The sequence below is a fragment of the Lepidochelys olivacea genome (assembly GCF_965140295.1).
Source record: "Lepidochelys olivacea isolate rLepOli2 genome assembly, chromosome: 10".
Lineage (NCBI taxonomy): Eukaryota > Metazoa > Chordata > Testudines > Cheloniidae > Lepidochelys > Lepidochelys olivacea.
Window position 1 is genome coordinate 67,695,018 of NC_140420.1, and position 22,005 is coordinate 67,717,022.

Here is a 22,005-nt window from a genome sequence, read left to right on the forward strand (position 1 = left end):
TGGATTCATTCCAGGATGACAGCAGGCTTCAATATTAGGTCATATTTGAATCTGTGTTTTCACTTTGAGGAAAAATGGCCCAGGTTATAAGGCAGAGGAAGTCCCAGTGCTGGTAGAAAAATTGCTATCAAATAAAAATTTTGACAAAAATATTGGAAAACAGAAACATTCACACTTCTTTTCCTACCAGCTGTATTTGATATCCTCAAAGTCTGAATCTCCAGAATTTCCAAGTAGTCTGCTTTTAATTTTTTAACCTTGCTAAACCTCCTCTACTCACACTGCATTTCTTTCCTCACAGGTCCCAATGGTCCCTCAATTATTCCTTCCCTCTCCTTCATTATTTATCCCTCTTTCCCTCCCTCAGCCACTCCATGCTTCTGGTACCCTCCCCTCTGGTTCACTCTTCATTTCCTTCTCCCCATTTCATCTGCATTTCAGTAATTTGCATGGTGACAGGACAAGTAAAACTACCTCATACTTGGGGTACCTGCTGCCCTCATGCCCTTCCCATCACCATCACTGCAGAGTTTCAGTGAGCAAAAGTAAGTAATACTCTTTACCTACTGTTGAGTTTTGTTTATTTGCTGTTGTCCATGGCTTGCAACAACACTGATCTCCCCAGAGCTCCTGGGCCGATTTATTTACCATGACCTGATGTGGCATTGATGTACCCCAGAACACTTTACTCCTGACAACTGCAGAAGTCACCGCAATCAGAGACTTTGGGGAAGTAGATCAGTGACACATTTGCAGGAGGACAGAAAACACAGGCTCAGGAATTCAAATTTGGCATGTTCATAGTCCTCAGTAGGGATGCATTTTTTGCAAAGTTTGAAAAAAATTGGTAAGGAATACAGACATTATGAATAAGTAAACATAACATACTTTGCCTCTGCAGTATACTTTCCCTTTGACTTCTCTGCATACAGATCTTCATCTGTGCATGTTTACACATTTTCAAATTATGCACACAATAATCACCTCAATCCCTCTGTAAAAAGATGTGCCACAAAACCACATAACAATCATGTAAATATGTTAAAAATTGAACTCCAAATGTCAGTACTAACATTTTATTGAGGGCTTTGACCATTAAAGTACAATAAAAATGAAAATGTATCCCATCTGAATCAAGTCGTGCTTATTTTGGAGAGGAAAGTGGTGACATTTAAGACATCTACTACTGTACAGGATCATAAATATGCAAATGCGTCACAAGTTGTTTCAGTTGAGGCTGAAAAGGAATTTGATCAGAAAAGATGGACAATTTTTATTAAAATACTTGAAACAATGACCATTTGCATTCATTGCGGGAGTTAATATTATACTAATTTAACCATAAACTAAAACATTCAAACTAAAGGCACTGTTTCCTACCTGCTATTCTGGCCATATACTAATATCGCTGGATAAAGGGTGATGTGGAGCACAATGCCTTCCACAGATCCTGGGGATCAAGGCTACACAACCATACTTGAGCTGCACCAACTTACACCTGCAAAGAATTTGGTCCTTATATAGCATTGTACACTTGTGAGGTCTGTCAGTGTATGATCCCTGCCTCAAAGAGCTTGTCATTTAAAAGCAAACACCAGTACAATACAAAACCACAAAACAAGTTATACAATATAGGGGTGCACGTGATATTGGTTACATGAAACTAAATATTTTATTTTTACTAGTCTATCAGCTGTTGCTGTTATTGATTATTTAGGGATCTGAAGCCAAAATTAGTTTCTGCAGTTGCAGCCACGAGGCCTCTGCAGGTCACTTGCAGCTTGGTACTCATTAAATTGAATCCTGATTTAGGAGACAAAAGCTGTTCTGCATTGTTTAAATGGAGCTTAGACTCCAGCTTTGCCAAACACTCCCTGACTATCGTAGAATTTCCCTATGTAGTGAAATTGGCCCTCATGAACATCCGATTGATTCAGCTGAGCATGCTTTCAGAGAACTGTGTCATAAATGGGTTGAAGTATCTCAAAGAGAGCGATAGTCCGCTCCTGCTCTTGAATATGATGATGACATATTAAAAAAATGTGCAATTTTCCTTTTTAGGCTTGCACATCCTCTGCTGGCATACACCTAGGGGCTGAATTTTGATGGTCACAATTCACTTAAACTGAGCTATTGTAAATAACAGTAGACTGGCTAAAATCAGATTTTTTTTCCTCTTTGATTTTGCCTTTGATTATGCCCCACAAAAAAACCTCTTTTCTCATGTCTTTCCTGTTTGCACTGCTCAGTCTCATTTGGAAATTTCAGTAGTTAAAATCAAGCCTAAGTGTGGGTGTGAGAAAGTGTTTCAATGTTGGGATCAGTTGCAAAGGCCCATGGTTTTAAACTAACCCAAAATAAATAAAGGATAATGCTATCATAGTTCCAACCAGCTTCCTTGTGGGAACATGCCAGCTGCACAGATGGACAGGATCATAGTTGCAATAGTTCAATGAAATAAGCATAAATCTTCATATTTCACAGTTTTATGAACAGCGGGGGCCTCACAATTGCCATGTTTAATATTAATCTAAATTATACATATTTTACAGTCCAGCAAAAAGAAAGAATATGTATTATGAAAAACATAACTACTGACAACAGATTAATAAAGAAATTATGCATGTGAATTTTGGAGTCTACAAGCATATCAGAATTGTTTCCCACTAAAAAGAGTACATCTAAGTCCCACATATCCAGTGTGGGATAACTCTGAATTAAGATTTGGGGTATACAAGATAATTATCTGTGCAATATATGTTCCAACTACATTATTGTTTCATGAGTTTTTATGACACTTTACAAGAAGCAACAGTCTAATCCAAGAGAGTCAAAAACAGACAGAGGGTGGCGTGGAATGGAAGAAACAAAACAAAAAAAATCATGACACCTGGATGGTTTAAGTCAGGAGCACTTCCTACCAAATATTAACTATAATAGATGTATTGTTTACAGAATACCTGTAGGAGACTGCATCAATCCATCAAGCACTAGTAGTGTTTATTATAAAAAGAAAAGGAGGACTTGTGGCACCTTAGAGACTAACCAATTTATTTGAGCATAAGCTTTCGTGAGCTACAGCTCACTTCATCGGATGCATACTGTGGAAAGTGTAGAAGATCTTTTTATACACACAAAGCATGAAAAAATACCTCCTCCCACCCCACTCTCCTGCTGGTAATAGCTTATCTAAAGTGATCACTCTCCTTACAATGTGTATGATAATCAAGTTGGGCCATTTCCAGCACAAATCCAGGTTTTCTCACCCCCCCCCCCAAACCCACTCTCCTGCTGGTAATAGCATATCTAAAGTGACCACTCTCCTTACAATGTGTATGATAATCAAGGTGGGCCATTTCCAACACAAATCCAGGTTTTCTCAACCCCCCCCCCCACAAACTCACTCTTACTCTGAAACCAGTGTTTATTATGTATACAATGTGTAGTGCTCAGAGCTCGCAATCAAGATCATGCTTCAATTGTGCTAGGTCCTATAAAAACACTAAGGTAGACACGGTCTCTTTCCCAAATAATTTACAGTTGAAGGCCCTGCAAAGATTTAAGCATCTGTGTAACTTTATGCACATGAGTAGCTTAGCTGAAGCCAGTGGATCTAGTCACATGCATAAAGCTAGGATTTGGGTCTTAGAATCCATATTTATTTTTCTGTATTAAACACTCTGCTGGTGGTTGAGTCTATAATTTATTTTACTGGCCATAACAATACTTTTCTCCCATTTCACAACTGTGTTGAAGATGAATCAAAATTTCCAAGAGTCGTATTTCGGGTTGATAGTTTCCTCTGATATGCAGGCACATGGTGCCACTGTATTTTGTAGAAAATGGGTATAATGTGCAATAGCTGATTGTGCCTACCAGTCTGGAAATGGGTGTCAGAAGCAATTGATATCCTTAGAGAAAGAATTTGGTTGGGTTGGGAGGACAGAAGAAGAAAATTGAAAAGCATAGAGTTGAAGAGGGAAAAGAAACAATTAAAAAAACACTTGGACAAGCACTCAAATGGAAAATATTTATTAGAACCACATCTCCAAACCTTGTCAATTTCACTAATTTCAGTACTTCTGGAAACTGAGAGCAAATAGGCACTACTATATCTTCATGCAGTTCATGTTGCTATACTCTCTAAATATGCCCATTTTGGAAAACAAACTGTGTATTCTGTCAGTTATTTACTGTAGGATAGCACAGCAAAGTGTTTTTTCCCTACTCTGCAGCCTTTATTCTGGGAACAGAGAGATTTTAGGATCTCAAGAGTGCTACACATTTTCACCATGTAGTTTTGCTCTAAAAAGTGATTATGTAACTAGGGCACCTCCTTATACAGCAGATGCTGAGCTGTCTGCATTCAGAGTCAGATTTGCTTACTTTAGTGAAAACACTTTTTATTGTTGTTAGCCCTTTAGAACCAACACAGCTCTGGGACAGTGAACTATATCTTTTTGTGGCTCCTGACTCAACAGAACTGCTAACTGTTTTCCAATTTTGGGCCACCTGTGTAACCTGATTGGCATCAATGCATAGCCTAGTTAAATCTGTGCAACCTCACCAATGGTAATAGTGTTGTACAAGTTTCAGAGTAGCAGCCGCGTTAGTCTGTATCCGCAAAAAGAAAAGGAGTACTTGTGGCGCCTTAGAGACTAACAAATTTATTTGAGCATGAGCTTTCCTGAGCTACAGCTCACTTCAGCTGGATACTGAACTCTGTCATGAAGCAGATGTACTAACCTTCTAGTCCTGTGTCAGGTGACTAGGACAGGCCAATCTCTTAGTTTTAGTTATAATTCCTGTTATAGCACAAGCCTATTATTCATGGTAATGCGTGAACAGGAAAGGAGACAGCATTTCTCAGTTTTCCCGATGAGTTTCCGCGGCTGACATTTAGATAGACATCTTTACTTGAAAACTGAGCACGTTTGATAGAGACACAAATAAGCTGGACCCCATAAAGCTATTTTACAAAGTCAGTAAAGTTCATTAGAACCTTCACTGTGAAAGATGTTACAGTTGGGTTTGAGGACCTCCCTCAACATGACCCTTCAACTCACCTTCCTAACGTCCATCTTCTTCTCTTTGGTTCTCTTCACAAACTAGTTATTTCACTGGAGGGCGCTCGGGTCCTAACTATGGAAGAGACTTTTTTTAGCTTGCTTTCGAGAAGTCTGAACAAATTGGAAAAGTTTCCCTTGCAACGTATTTGAACAAACCCTTCATCGGTTGTTTAGTTCACTGGTGTATATTTTAAACTTCAGTGGCACAGATAAAATAATAGACCTTTTTACTGTCTGTTGAGTATTGATGCTGTATAACTGAAAATGTCCTTTGGCCCATGAGTGGGAAGCAACAGTGCAAGGGCAAAAGGTTTTTACAATGTTATATATAGTTCATCCGTCTCAAGTAAGGGGATAAAATGTTACCAAGTGCTGTTTGGGGCATACACAGTCGGAGACCTAAAATATCTTAAAAGACAGAGTGATTAAAGCCGTCTTTGGTGTCTAAAGAGATTTGCAGCTGTATTGAGAGTTATCAGGATTGTTGAGGTCTGGGAATTGATTAGCCTCAATTTGCTGGCTAAGTTACATTGGGGAAGAAGAACTGTCTGCTAGTGCAGGTTCCTTTGTCCCGGCAGGGCACATGGGCTAGGCAGTGAGTGAGAGTCGGCTTTTGCTAACTGGCTGAGAGGTTTCCAGGACCGGCTGAGCGTCTAACTACCTGCACAAGCTGGGACTCCTGTAGCTCAGGGATCGGTCTGCATTGGCCGGGGGCTGCTGAGGCGGGATCTTGTGCGTTGCTGCAGGAAGCTGTACGGCGGCAGCCCCGTGAGTTGGGGCGGAGGAGCTGGAAGGTGAGGGTACCTGATGCACGGATGCGGTGGCTCTCCCCCAGGGTAGTGGCTTGGGGCGCTGGGTACCGGGTTCCCGACATAGGGGTGCTGGGGCCGGGGAGCTAGAAGCCGGACTCCCGCTGCAGGGCAGTTGGAAGCGCGGCTTGTAGGCCGGTGGCACCGAGGAGGGGGTGCTGGCAGCCGCGCTCCCAGGGCAGGGGCGGGGAGCCCCAGCGCACTGGCCCTAGCGCTGCAGGTGGAGGCGCGCGCGCTCTCCCGGCTCGCGCCGGCGGGGTGCAGGGAGGGGCGGCTCGCTGTGACAGGACGGGGGCGGCCCGTTTCCAGCAGCCGGCGGTGGGCTGGGGCTTGGCGCGAGGGAGGGGCAGGCGCTTTTAATTCGGGATGCTGTAGCCCGCGGGCACTGACAGGAGAGGCGTCCCCCGGCCCGGGCGGTGGGGAGCAGCGTCCCGCCGAGCCCTGCACACGCTGCCCGAGGAGCCGGGGCGCTCGGCCCTGCACAAGGTGGGTGAGGTCGCGGCCACTGCTGGGCGAAGGAAGCTCCCTGGACCAGAGCGGCCGCGGCTGCCAGTTACGCAGGGCTGTTGCCTGCCCCGGGAGGGAGGCGCCCCTGGTTGTTGCGGGGCTCCCGCTGCAGCCGTCCGGGGGCTACTGAAATCGGGGGGCGGGCGCGGAAAGGGGCCGGCGGCTCCCACTCGGGGGCCGTGCATGAGCTCCCTGGCCAGGGGAGAGCGCTTCAGCGAGAGGCGAGGCAATGTGGCTGGCACGATGCAAGGAGGGGAGGACGCGGGTGGCAGCCCCGCTCAGCGCCGGGGGTAGCGCTCGCTTCAGGGGAGGGCAAGAGGGTGCTGAGAACGGGGCTGTGTCCAGGGACGCCCCCCACCCCAAGGCGCTTTGACCCAGCCCTCAGCTGGCCCGATGCTCGGACATTTGCGGATTCCATTAGCCCCCCCTCCCGCCCCCCGCCCGGTAACTCATTCTCCAGATTGGACAAAGCGATCCACCACAATAGGCAGGTCATGTTCATTGTAAACAGAGGCGCCCTGCCCTTCGCTTGTTGTGCATCGCAGGGCTTCATTTGCTACACCGGCAGATCACTTAAAAACAAACAAACAAACAAAACCTCCTGGGAATCTATATACACCAAAGCCTGTCAAATAGACAGCTTGGCTCAGTTGTGTCAATCGCAGACCGGAGCAATAATGTGGGGGGAGGGAATCTTCATTCTTGAAATGTTGTGGTTGATTACAACTTTTGAATGACAAAAGCATACGGCAGCCCTGCCGAACTGTAAGGAGGTAAACAGCCTGATTTCCGCAAGGAATCTTAATGAGAGTTAGTTGACAGGTGCAAGAACTGGGCTGTTTGGATAGGTAGTTTTCCTTCGGGACATCTGGCCTATTTAAAAAAGGAGAAGGGTCTATGGGTGAGGGGGGGGGGGGAAGGGCGGAGGGGGGGAGGGTTTTTTTTTTTTAAAGATCAGATTTGCATTTAGACCACTTTAAGGCTTTGCACAATGTCCCTGGAAGGAGGAGGGTGGCGGTGGGGAAGCGTGCGGTCACCTTTTTAAAGTGATTACTTTGGTAATGACTGTATAGCCCACTCCAGCTTTAAGTACGAGGCGAAAAGATTTATTTACATTAAAGATCAGTTACAATTAGTGGGCTTATTACATGATTCCTTTGGAGGGTTTAAATGGAAGTTTGCAGTAAAAACGGCAGACAGATGGATGTAGCCTTCTAATTCAGGGTGATCGCTGCTAAATTGATGGGCTTATTTTTCCTTTCTTGATGCTTGCCTATGAGCTGCGTGGAGCTAGCACGTTTGGAAGCGGTGTAAATGAATGTCCAAGTCCCTGGGCTGGGCCCTCAGCTCTGAGTGGGTGAGGATGCTGAAGAAAGAGCTCATGAGAAATCCTCTTCTCTGAGGTCTGGGATGGGAGGGGTTGCTGATTTGATAAATTAACTCACACGTAGGAGAGAATCTAACTCGCCCCGTGTTGCCAGCGTCCCCAAACATATTTGTTTCCCGTTCTGGTCCCTAACTGGAACTGCCTCACCCTGCAGGCTGTGCTTATGGCGTAAGCTGCGAGTCTGCTTTGCTGGCCAGCACAAACCTTGGGTGTTTGGGTTGCATTCCTTCCAAAGCCCAGTTCCCTGTCCTTGCCCAGTTTGTTTTAGTCACTGAGACTCTGGCAGGAGGCACTTGACTTCGTTTAATTATAACTGAAACCACCTCTCTCAGCAGAGCTCGGGAAGGAAGATGGCCAGCCCCAAAACCACAGGGCTTTCCTGGGAGATCACTTGGCTTGCAGTTGTCATCTGTACCCATCTACAGGTAGGTGATGATCATGTTGCCGTGTTAACAGCCAGACATTGGTCTGCTGAGCATTTTAGGCACTACCATTTATGATTTTAAATGGAAAATTGTTGAGGCAACTGTGTGCCCCAGTATCCAGTGGTGCCATGAACAAGACTTTCCTGACATTGAAGCTAGAGTCAAAGGAATCGAGGCAGGAAATCGGTATTTTCCTTTTTGCTAGTAACATTCTACCTGCCTTTACAACTTGGGGACTCTCTTGCTAGGTGTCAAGTGGCTGGGCTGCTTCAAGGTGATGCAGCTGCCTCTTGCCCCCAGGAGACTCAGGAACAGAGAGTGCTCAGTTATTATGGTGAAGAGGGCTATATAAGTGTGTGGGTAGCTAGAGCCAAAACCCTTTGAAGCCAGTGGAAGTCTTTCTGCTGACTTCAGAATGGGCTTTGGATCAGGTCCTTCCTGCATTCAGGATCCATGGAGGAAAGCCTTGGCTGTCAACTGATCTATTGCCTGACACATAAGTCTAATCAGTTCCAAGAAATGAGTAGTTTTAAAAATTGAGTGCTTCCATACAGCATAATGTCATCACAGTATGTCATTCTCTGCACTAATATTTCCCATAGTGCAGTAAATGTGAAGTGCTCTTTGAAGTTTTAAATCCCCGTCTAAATCCCTTTAGAAGAAGAAAGCAAAGTGAGTTTGACAACATTGCTGAAACAATATTTTACCAGTCTCCAAAAATCATACTGTGGTGAAACTTTTAAAATAAATACCTGATAAAACAATAGTTTTGAATTAAGCAACCATAGATAATGTTGTTGCTATTCATATTATTATTATTATTATTTATTATTTGTATTGTGGTAGTAACTGAGGTCCCACAGTCACTGACCACAGCCCCATTGTGCTGTTTACAAACACAGGTCCTGAGGAGTTTACAATCTAATTCAATAGGAATGTGGGGCAGACAGCCTAGCTAATTATAAGATTAATAAGGCCTAGTCTACACACAGAATTTAGCTATGCTTGCTCTAGCTATGTTGCTCCAGGATGTGAAAAAGTCACTTCCTGGGAGACGTAGTTAAATCAACCTAAGCCTCAGTATAGACACCGCTAGGTTGATCGAGGAATTCCTCCATCAGCCAAGCTATCACCTCTCAAGGGGGTGGATTAACTACAGTGATGGAAAAACCCTGCTGTTGCTGAAGCAAATATCTACACTATGATGCTACAGAGGCACAGTTGCAGCACCTAGCTGGGCTGCTCTCGTGCCTGTAGCATAGCGAAGCCCAGAGCTTGGTAAATTTACGAATGGGATAATAAAATGAGGTTCTTCTTCAAGGAGTGTCCCTGTGGGGGCTCTGCTTCAGACTTTCCACTTCCAGGGCACATGGGCCGCTGTGCCTTTGATCAGAAATTTTTGATAGCAGTGCCTGGTTGACCTGCACATGCACCCTACACATCCTTGTGCCTTGTGGTAATAAGGATATATAGGACTATGTGGGTAAACTGCCCTCAGGTCCTCATCAACTGCCTTCTGCCTGAGATGAAGCATACAGCGTGCCTGTGGTCTTCACAACTAAGTTTTTGTATTGTTAGTGTTAGTTGGGACCGTTTCCCCTTTTTTGTTTTTTACCCCCTTAAAGGGGTTGTTCTGGAGTTTGTTCTGGGGTATGTAGGATCCTTGGGCTTTAAGAGGTGTCTTTCCTGATGGGATGCTATCCTGGTCAGTGACGGACATCCTTGGTACCTCGCCTGTTTGGGAGGAACTGATATCCCTAGCAAGTGTAAAATCTGAAAGTCCTTTAAAAGTAGATCTTGAAAAAATGGGGACATCAAGTTTAAATTATTATTCTTAATGGAGCAAGCCTTAAGTCTGGCTTCTGACCCAAGTGCTGAAAAATCCCCTGAATGCAAGACGAGGAGTTCTGCTAGTGCCCATCTACCTCAAGATCCTGGTCACTGAGAGTCTCAAGGGACATATGTGTTGCTGCACCAGCCATGGCTGGGTCTTGGTCACCGAAAGCGTCAGGGCAGACAGCTTCTGCATCAATGTCCATGGTAAAGAGCGATCTGTTATCTACGTTTCTGTATATTAATCTTGTGATCATGGACAAAACCTAAACCTTACATTTTTTTCTTCTTCACTGTAGATTTGAAGCCAGTATTGGCACAGGTCCCTCATCCCCACAAATGGTTTTGGCATTGCTTCACTTGTCTCTGTCTCTGTCTCTCTTTCTTTTTTTAAAGAACACATTGAAGTAATCAATAGTCCATTGTGAGTAGCTTCACGAACATTTTAAGCCCGGTCAAATTTTGGTCTTGATCGTCCTTTTTAGTATTCTAATCTATTTGCCATGATTTTGGGCAGTATAAGGCATGGATGCTAAACCCAACCTTGCAGGAAGCCCCTTATGCTCCTCAGTTTTAGCTGTTTTTTCGCACTTTTAGTGACGTTATAGCTATTTTACATTATTTAACATACCATTTCTGGTTTCTAGTAACCATTAATTATTCAGTTGGCTGCTTAGGGCCATACTCTGTGGGCCACACAGAGCCATTCTACCCACATATTGTACCATAATTTACAGTTGTATTGTTTTTGGCTATTAAAATGCTTATGTGTGGAGCTCATCAATTTCAAACAATTGGATGCTGGGCAAGGTCAGAAGTCTGTGCCATGCCACTTATGTGAAATTGATTAATTTTATCCTGCTTGAAGGAGGTACTGAATCAAATAATGACCAGGTTAAAAGAATCTGCTGGAAATGTAGCATGAATGTAATGCAAAGAAAACTGCAGCATAACTTGTCAAAAGAGGGTACTATTATTGAGAAGAAATATAGTGAACTTGGGTTATAGCAGCTCATTCTGATTCTTGGATGCCATGGTGATGAGCACTGCATAAATGTCTAGATAGATTCTGACTCTGGAATTACATTCCATAGGTTTTCAGTTTCTGTCTCAAGTTGCAGCAAGACTAGTTTGTCATGTGCAGATTAATCATTATAATGGCAGACGATATTACTGGCAATCTCTCCACCTACATAGGATAATCCAGTAAATATTTTACCACTGAATACTTAAGTGTGGGCTTCCTTTTGAAGAAATCCATGTTGTTATCAAGGGTTGCAGCACAAATTTGACTCTTTGGGACCACAGAATTGATCAACTGATCATTCATAGGCTAGACCTTAGATTTTTGGGCTTTTTGTATGCATAGGTGTGACTTCTTAAATCATGGGTGACTCTAATGAAGTTAGTGGAACTACACCAGTATGAAACTGGTGTAAATCAGAGCAGAAATAGGTCTGTACAGTTTTCTTCGCCATTTTAAGTGAAAAGGATAGCAGAAGTGTCATTAAAGCATTAATTATTTTCAAAGATCCAGGATGATGACTCTGTATCTGCAGAGATTTCTGTACTCCCACTGTCACAGAATCAGTACTTGAATTTGTGGCCATTCACTAAATATTTCTGTGAGCTCACACTTGCCCTTGACTTGGTTTTAAACACTCACTTGTATATGTTTCTGAGTATGCAAACAATGTTCTAGCACAAAAATGAACTGCTCCCTTGTGTTGCTAGATTGCAATGGTACAAAGGATGTGTTGTAGATATGATGGATGCTGAAAAGACAAATAGTTTGAAAATTAATACGCAAAATAGAAGTACTTAAATGCAGTTTTGTTGTTTTTACATTTATTTCTTAAGGAGACCTGATTCTGCACGGTGATAATGGAGACAGCCTCTCCCTCTCATCATGGGATTGGTCTCCTGATTAACATCATGGGATACCATTTAGTTAAGGTAGTTTTGTTAGGTACACACAGTTACACTTTTCATGAAATATGCTAATTTATATCCTTAATAATGGACTATCTGTGGTTATTAGCGATCACTAGCAAATTTAAATAGATAAAATATTTATTTCCATCAATAATTTTCACACCCAGATTTCATACTGTGCACTCAGTTACTCTTTGCTGTGTGGTTTTCAAAGCACAGATACAATGACAGTTTAAGATGCTACTGTTTGAGAGTTGTACTAGATAAGCCCTCTCTGGATCTGTTCATTTTATCTTCTGAGAAATGGAATTGCTAGTATCTGAGGATAGAATAACAACAAATGCACCTTGTCTGGACATTAAAAGGGTATTAAACCAGGCTTTCTTTCGAAAAGTGAGTTTCATAGTCCACATATAATTGGAACTAGTGTTGGTTGCTGCCTTAATTTGTGTTTCTGCAATCCCTACATGTATTCTGTTCCTTTTTCTAATCTGTAATATTCTGGATTCAAAAGATATACATGCTGAAAACATTATCTGCTCAAATTGATTCTGCCAAAAACTACCAACATAGTAAATGTCTTTAAAGTTAGGTTGATGTTGCAAGTCCAAAAATCTGATGTCCATTATATGACATAGTGAACTTGGAGACCATATTCATGGAAAACTTTTGGAATACTGTTTTACAGTAACTGAGTGTATTGTATACTAATGTTCAGAAAGTAGATTATGATCCACATACCATACGAGAATCAGGATGCTTAACCCACTCAATAATCTTCATGAAAAAATGTCATGATGAGATTTGCAAATCCTGAGCCAAAGCTACAACAGTTAAACTGTTTCGGTGCAGTTTTAAGACACTGTGGGTAAAATCCTGGCCCCACTGAAGTCTATAGGAGTGATGCCATTGACCACAGTGGGTACAGGATTTCATTCTGTATGTTTTGAAGATAGAACCCTGCTCTTCCCCCTCCCTCAGACAAGCAGCACTTAAAAGACTCTGCAGAATGTACTTTATCTTGAAGTATCTGTTATCACTGACGGATTAGTTATTCAGTGAGAGCTTTACCAAGAAGCATATGTAAATTCCTGTCGTGAATTTATGACGAATAGTGGTTGCTCAACTAATATTCATAGGATTTGAACTGCTTCTGCCCCCAATTTACAATTCAAAATAATGGGATTGCCAGAATATTTCTCTATGAATTTGAGTCTGTGAGTCAAGTCACAAACTGTGAGGATGAATGCTCATTTTTTTCAAGTTTACTCTGATCAAAAATAGACTAAAATCAACACTGGAAGATGACCAAGGGATGGGTTTGTCACCAGTATCAATGAAGTGATTTGCTTTAATATTTTATGAAGAATTATCAGTGGTGTGCTGTCAAATTGGGAGGGCATGTCTAATGGAGTCCCACAGGGATCAGTTCTGGGACTGGTATTAGTCAATATTTTCATTAATGACTTGGATAATAGAGTGGAGTGCAATGCTTATAAAATTTGCTGATGTTGCCAAATTGGAAGGAGTTGCAAGCACTTTGGAGGATTGGATTAGAATTCAAAATGACCTTGATAAATTGGAGAATTGGTTTGAGATCAACCAGATGCAATTCAATAAAGATATGTGCAAAGTATTTTAATTAGGAAGGAAAAATCAAATGCACAACTGCAAAATGGGGAATAACTGGCTATTTGGTAGTACTGCTGAAGAGGATCTGGGAGTTACTATAAATCAACAATGTGATACAGTTGTGAAAAAGGCTAGTACAATTCTGGAGTGAATTAACAGGAGTGTTATATGTCAGAAATGGGAGGTAATTGTCCCCATTCTACTTGGCACTGGTGAGGCTGGAATACTGTGTCCAATTTTGGGTTCCACTCTCTAGGAAATATGTGGACAAATTGGAGAGAGTCCAGAGAAGAGCAACAACAATGATAAAAGGTTTAGAAAACCTGACCTGTAAGGAAAGATTTAAAAAATTGGATATGTTTAGTCTTCAGAAAAGGAGACTGAGGCGGGCCTGATAACAGTCTTAGAACATAAGAACATAAGAATGGCCATACTGGGTCAGACCAAAGGTCCATTCAGCCCAGTATTCTATCTACTGACAGTGGCCAATGCCAGGTGCCCCAGAGGGAGTGAACCTAACAGGTAATGATCAAGTGATCTCTCTCCTGCCATCCATCTCCACCCTCTGACAAACAGAGGCTAGGGACACCATTCCTTACCCATCCTGGCTAATAGTCAATAATGGACTTAACGTCCATGAATTTATCCAGTTCTCTTTTAAACCCTATTATAGTGCTAGCCTTCACAACTTCCTCAGGCAAGGAGTTCCACAGGTTGACTGTGTGCTGAGTGAAGAACTTCCTTTTATTTGTTTTAAACCTGATGCCCATTAATTTCATTTGGTGGCCCCTTTTCCTTATTCACTTTCTTCACACCACTCATAATTTTATATACCTCTATCATACCCCCCCTTAGTCTCCTCTTTTCCAAACTGAAAAGTCCTAGCCTCTTTAATCTCTCCTCATATGGGACCCGTTCCAAACCCCTAATCATTTTAGTTGCCCTTTTCTGAACCTTGTCTAATGCCAGTATATCTTTTTTGAGATGAGCGAATCACATCTGTATGCAGTATTCAAGATGTGGGCGTACCATGGATTTATATAAGGGCAATAAGATATTCTCCATCTTATTCTCTATACCTTTTTTAATGATTCCTAACATCCTGTTTGCTTTTTTGACTGCCGCTGCACACTGCGTGGATGTCTTCAGAGGTCTATCCACGATGACGCCAAGATTTTTCTCCTGATTAGTTGTAGCTAAATTAGTCCCCATCATATTGTATGTATAGTTGGGGTTATTTTTCCCAATGTGCATTACTTTACATTTATCCACATTAAAGTTCATTTGCCATTTTGCTGCCCAATCACTTAGTTTTGTGAGATCTTTTTGAAGTTCTTCACAGTTTGCTTTGGTCTTAACTACCCTGAGCAGTTTAGTATCATCTGCAAACTTTGCCACCTCACTGTTTACCCCTTTTTCCAGATCATTTATGAATAAGTTGAATAGGATTGGTCCCAGGACTGACCCTTGGGGAACAGCACTAGTTACCCCTCTCCATTTTGAAAATTTACCATTTATTACTACCCTTTGTTCCCTGTCGTTTAACCAGTTCTCAATCCATGAAAGGCTCTTCCCTCTTATCCCATGACAACTTAATTTATGCAAGAGCCTTTGGTGAGGGACCTTGTCAAAGGCTTTCTGGAAATCTAAGTACACTATGTCCACTGGATCCCCCTTGTCCACATGTTTGTTGACCCCCTCAGAGAACTCTTCAAATGTGTTAAGGGTTATTATAAAGGAGAAGGTGATCAATTGTTCACCATGTTCACTGAAGGTAGGACAAGAAGTAATGGGTTTAATCTGCAGCAAGGGAGATTTACATCAGTTATTAGGAAAAACTTTCTAACTATAAAGGCAGTTAAGCTCTGGAATCAGCTTCTAAGGGAGGTTGTGGAGTCCCCATCATTTGAGGTTTTCAGAATCAGGTTGGTCTAGATGATGGTTGGGAATGGGGGAGATTTACTTGATCCTGCCTCAGTGCAGAGGGCTGGACTTGATGACTGACTTCTCAAAGTCCCTTCCAGCCCTATGTTTCTATGATTTTATTTGTCCATTTTCCATTTTTTTGAGTGAATATTTCTATTGTAGTGATTGTGCGTGGTGTCACATACATAGATGTCTTGTAATGGCACAGTCCAAGCAAGTAAAGCTTACTTATACTGTCTCACAAATGTGTCTTAAAACTGTCTTAGAGAGACCACCCTAATGGGGAAAAGGTCTCCATCACCGTTCTGATCTTGAGTTTCCTGAGACTTCCAAAAATGGTGCCAGTTAGTACTAATTTTGTTGGTAGTTTTATGATGTGGTCACACAAAGAATTGCACTGAGATCACCCAGCTAGTTACACATTGACCTCCTGCTAACCAGCATAGTAGCTGGGCTACCAAGATATCAAAAACTTGCCTAGGAGTCTCTGTGTAGGAATAATGTTTTGTAAATGAATAACATAACTTTGACAAGATAAATTAGGTAAACAAACCTAAGAATAGCTCTGGTTTGATATCCCCCCACCCCCTGCTTTAGTAGATATGTGAAGGCTTAATCACAGATAATTACTCATTCAGCCTATATTATGTTCAAATGGATATTTCATGCTCCTTACCAAATCAGTCCAGTATTGAGGCTGCAGTTTTGCGTAGCACACCAAATTCCATTCCTGCCCTTGTCCCACAGAAAACCTGAGGGCATGACTCTGCTCCTTTTAAAGCAGTATTGCCAACCTCAGCTGATCAAAAATCATGAGTTAGGCCCCCCCAAAATTATGAGATTACCTTAAATGTCATAATTAAAAAAACTATTTGTTTTATTTTAATTTTTAAAATTTACCTTCTGGTTTCTGAGCCACTTTCAAGTCTTCCTCTTCAACTGTGTGTCCTAGAATCTTGCTTTTTTCTTTTTTCTTTTTTTTTTTTAAACAATGAAAACTGAAATTCTTATGTAGTCACTTGACTGTAGGTGCTGGGGCTTTAAAAAACACCAGCTATCATGAAGGTTGCAATAAAATCACAGGAGTTGGCAACATTTTACAGTTAATTGCAAAACTCCTATTAACTTCCTTGGGAGCAGGTATTTAATTGGGCTCTCTATTTGTATTTGTTTCATAAGAATACTGTAAAAAACCTCTGGAGATGGAATAGTGTTGCATTAATGCTATGCAAATTTTGGACATTACAACAGCTCAAATGTGCCATTAAATCAATGGCTGCCAAAATTTTGTAGGGCTGATAAATTGTGCATGGCCACTGTACATTATCTTCAGTCCAATACAGTCTTAATGGAACAGTTGCAGGGTAATTCTTAAGATGCAAAATCCTCCTGAAATAGTTTGTGTACAGTGAAAGAGTTAGTTTGTTTTTGGAGTGCAGTTCATTAGTGTTCTTAGTGAGCTCAGCATTCCAGACTAGACATTGGGTATAGCCATGGCAACTCCAGAAACCACTGAGTGAGTGTAGCCTGGTTGTGAAGGCAGGCCTTAGAAAGGAAAAGCAGAGAGCTGGTGGAACTGGAGTTGGCATTCAAAGGAGTGAGGCTGGAGTGGGTCTTAGGTCAACTTCTGCATGCAGCTTGACATTAGAGGGGTCTTATTTTGAAGGCAGGTCTGTTCAATAATCTGGTCACTCAATTATTACTTAAGCCTGTTCTACACCTAAAACTCAGGCTATGTTTACACAACAGACCTTACAGCGGCACAGCTGCGCTGCTGTATGGTCTCCTGTGTAGCCGCTGTATGCCAGCGGGAGAGAGCTTTCCCACCGGCATAACCAAACCACCTCCAACGAGCGGCGGTAGCTGTGTTGGCAGGAGAGTGTCTCCTGCTGACATAGTGCTGTCCACACCGGCGCTTTTGTGGGTGAAACTTATGTTGGTCGGGGTGTGTTTTTTCACATCCCTGACTGACAAAAGTTTGATTGACAAAAGTGCTAGTATACACTAAGCCTTAGGTTGACCGAGCTATGTTGCTCAGGGGTGTGAAAAATTCACTGCCCTGACAGACGTTGCTAAGCTGACCTAAGCCCTTGTATAGACGCCACTAAGTCTATGGAAGAATTCTTCCATCAACCTTGATATTGCCTCTCAGAAAGTTGGATTTACTGCAGTAATAGAAGAACCCCTTCAATCTCTGTAGTAAGTGACTCACTATATCAGTGCAGCTGCAGCATAGCCGTTGTGTGCCACTGTACCGTTTCTAGTGTAGACATACCCTTACTGGGTGCATGGGTCCTGAAAGAGGTTTTAAATCTTTGTCAGTTTAGGGATAAGAACATTGTTTCTGTTTCTCTTTTTGCAACATTTCCTTTGTACATATATTAGGACTGGATATCAAAAGCTTATAAAATTGAAAATACACAGACACAAATAAAGCCTGTATTTGTTTTTAATGTGGTCTCACTCCTTAGCTGTGCAGTAATGCACTGGAATCCTGTGAATCTTGTGTGCGTTGTTCAGATCAACCTGTCACACTTGTACAAATATCCATATACAAATGAAATTCTCCTTTGTGCAGAGGATCCACAAAAGTAATGTGCACTACTTAAGATCTACCCATCCTTCTTCACAGGGCTGCATGTGAATTATGTAGTTTAGGATCTAGAACAGGGGTGGGCAAACTTTTTGGCCTGAGGGCCACATCAGAGTGGGGAAATTGTATGCAGGGCCATGAATGTAGGGCTGGGGCAGGGGTGCGGGAGCGGGTGCTGTGCATAGGAAGAGGCTTATAACAAGGGGTTGGGGTGCAGGGTGCAGGAGGGGAGCTCAGGGCAGGAGGTTGGGGTGCAGGAGGGGTGTGGGGTGTGGCAGGGGGCTCAGGGCAGGGGGTTGGGGTGCAGGAGGGGATGCAGAGTGTGGGAGGGGGCCCAGGGCAGGGGTGCAGGAGTGGTGCGGGGTGTGGAAGGGGGCTCAGGGCAGGGGTGCAGGAGGGGTGCTGTGTGTGGCAGAGGGCTCAGGGAAGGGGGTTGGCGGCTCAGGGAAGGGGGTTGGGGTGCAGGAGGGTGCTCAGGGCAGGGCGTTGGGGTGCAGGAGGGGTGCGGTAGGGGGCTCAAGATGGGGTTAGGGGGCTCAGGGCAGGGGGTTGGGGTGCGGGATGCAGGAGGGGTTCGGTGTGTGAGCTCCAGCCCAGCACCGCTTACTTCGAGTGGCTCCGGGGTGGCCGTGGTGCGCAGCAGGCTAAGGCAGGCTCCCTGCCTGCCCTAGCCTGGCCCTGCGCTGCTCCCGGAAGTGGCCAGCATGTCCAGCAGAGGCTCCGGTGGGGTGGGGTGGGGTGAATTTCAGGGCCACATTTTCAAAACGTCCTCAGTCTGTTTTTATATGCAATTTTGCATGCTCGCTTTTTGACCACTGTCACCAGCACACAGGTGATACAGTTATGCACTTAACCTGCTTAGGCACTTCTGTAAATTTTACTTTGTGTCTAATTCCTAGGAATTCATTAGGAGTCAGGCACTTAATCCGCTTAGGTGCCTACTGGGATGTTCAAAAACATATATCTACATCTCTAGGCACCTCAATACATTTGAAAATCTGGGTTTAAGAGCCTAAATCACTTTTGAATTGAGACTTCAGCTCCTAAGTCATTTAGGCACTTTTGATAATTTTACTCTTAAATCTGAAAAATAGGTTTGTGACGTATGCAGATATCGGCCAGTGCTTGAAAATTGCATGTGCAAACGTTACATGTGCACAAAAGGAAAATTTGGGCTGAAATATCACTTCCAGACATCATGTTACATAAATTATTGTTTTGGAATGGTGTTATTTCTGTTTCTAATTTATATTTATTAGATTTAACATCATTATGGAAAGAAAATGAAAACAGTACTCCCAGTCTGTTTTGAGTAATGTGGTTTCCAAGAATTGTCAGTTTGTCATACTTCTGGATCCACTAGAAAAACGGTGAACACAAGTCAACTTGATTGAAATGTAAAACAATGTTAAAAATGCACTTAAGGGTGTAATTACTAGATTGCTGCTGTATGCTAACTGTTGTCATTACTGTCACGGTGGGAGATCTCCATTGTTTATCAATGCTATTTTATAGAACTAAGTAAGTGGAGCATTTATTTATTTGGGGAAACAATGTCTTGTTTCTCTCTTTGTACAATGTTCTTTCTGTTGTCAGCTGGTTTGTCAAAAACCAAGATTGCTGTCAAAAACCTAGATTGCTTAAGATTTATGGGATACATTCTTCTGTCGGTACATGCAAGCTGCTTGGATTACGTACTGTGTATGTCAGGTGACCTACAGCGGTTAGCTGTCTGGGCCATGGCAAACTGCAGAAGAGTTTTAAATACATGGTCTGTACATTTATTACTTAATGCAAAGTAGAATTGGGCTGATACTGACATACCTGCACTTCTGTGTAATGGAGGAGTAAGTCAGGGTATCCCTCTGTTCAGTTATAAATGTTTCCTGACCTGCACCTTGCAGGAGAAGCCCTTACAAGTTTGCAGAAATTGGCTTCACTCCGAGCTTGCTGAGTCAGCGAGAAATTAGCTAGCTCCTAAAATAACTTGTTTTTTTTCTTTTGGTTATAGTTATTTTACTTGTGTATTTGTTTGTGGATACTGCAGGCCATATATTGGCATGCAGAGGAGATGTGAAAAACTAATGCAAATAATGGCCTGTTTTAAAACATGACTTGGCTTCCTTGGGGAGAGTCCCTTTTTCTAAAAGGTCTTGAACTACTCATTCATTTGGAGACTCAGAAAACACCCCAATTAATCTTAAACTGTTCCCTGGTTGACTGACATGGCTGCTGGCTGAGATCAGCCAGTTGTGTAGTATTGTCTTTAGTATAGACTGCTTATAGGGCAGTGATCTAGTTGGAGCACTTAGGGTACACTCAGCATATTGCTGCTTTTTCAGCTGACCCCATCAACACTTGTTCAAAAGGCAAGGGAGAGAGTCTACCTACTACCAGAGATATGTTCTGTATGTGCTTTATAGATTCTGGACACTTCCTATAGTAGTATTAGCATGTAATTTCTGTTCTGTAGAACTATGGAGTCAAATAATACCAGAAGCTGATGCACCATTTGGGTGGTGGTCTATGATTGTACTTTACTCAAAAGTGGTCTGCTTCTGTAACCCTTGCTCACAAGAGTTGTTTCAGTGAAGCCAATGAGATTCCTTTTGTGGTTAATGGCTGCACTTTCTGTCTAGAGTGTACAGTCTGTGAAGCATTCACTCTCAAATCACTGTTTAAAAGTTTACATTTTTGTTTTTTAAATTGGTCTCCAGACTTTCAATGCCAGTTGGTACCAGATTTTTTGATTAATAAGTAACTCTTTATTTGTTTCATATTCTTTTCTCTTTGTGTTCTACTCAAAAACTCTATAGACCATTCTTTTAGGTTTGCAGAGAGACTGGCTATGCTGACTGATTGCTGTGGTGTTTTGTTTGTTAGTCCCATGCTAATATTTTCTTGCTACTGAGGGAGCACGGCAAAGTAATGGCTACTGATATTTTACTAAATAAGTCTTGGCATAATATGCACTTTCACCATGTGATTGGTCCAGTGAGTAAGATGCACATATTCCAGACTTCTTCCCTGCATGACTGCGTGTTTTGCTTAACCTCAGTGTGATATCGGGCACTCAAACTTTACATTTTCCTTTCCAACCCCTTTGAATTAGATTTTAGAATACAATAGGTTAGTTTAATACTATAACAAAGGCTCCAGAATGCCATCTTAATGTATGGTTTTGTACTGTGTAGCTGTTTGTCTTATGCTAAGAGGAAGCTATAAATGTATTTTTAATGCCAAGAGTTAGACTTAAAATGCATTACTCACCCTGTGGGAATAGCTTGAAAATTAGTAAGCAATTAGATTAGTAGGAAAACACATTTTACTTAGTTTTGTGAGTCTCCTGGGCCTTTCGAATATCCTGTTAATATTACCTTTTTAAATCACAACCTTTTAAATCTTTACATAGTTTTAAATAACAGTTGTTCTTTGAAAGTGAAAATTATCCATATTTTTACTTAATGGGTCTAAGTTGCCTCATGGAAACATGATTAATATGCAATAGGAAATATGATTGGTTGTATCCAGAACCAGTGTAGGCTAAATGTAATACTTTTTTAAAGTCACACAGTTTCTCTAGGGATAACAGAAATGTATTCAGAAAAACTAAACCTTCAGTGGTGACACACCCCTTTGCAGAGGGTCAGCACAGGACCTGTATATCACTATGGCCTCAATTAAGCCCTTAAGTATAGTGGGGCATATGTAATACATGGGCTTGTTCTGATCTTTTGCACAGGAGAAAATTTCACCCTCAATGGCCACCTGTGAAATGTTAAAACAAAAATGCTTATTTTTGTGGCAGACTTTAGAATTTTGTGAGCCAGCCATAATTTAGAAACCATTATTTTAAAAAAAATGGTTGCAAAAAAGTAGAAGAATTTAT

At 42.2% G+C, this 22,005-nt stretch overlaps 1 protein-coding gene across 1 annotated transcript in view; it reads left to right on the plus strand.

Moving 5' to 3' along the window:
• Positions 1 to 6,271: 6,271 nt before the first annotated feature.
• Positions 6,272 to 22,005, plus strand: part of ADAMTSL3 (ADAMTS like 3) — a 279,550-nt gene continuing 263,816 nt past the window's right edge. Inside the window, exons 1-2 of the mRNA XM_084642460.1 lie at positions 6,272 to 6,364; positions 8,108 to 8,197. Coding sequence (XP_084498586.1) covers positions 8,123 to 8,197 — 75 coding nt within the window. The 5' untranslated portion in view covers positions 6,272 to 6,364; positions 8,108 to 8,122. The remainder of the gene's footprint in view (positions 6,365 to 8,107; positions 8,198 to 22,005) is intronic.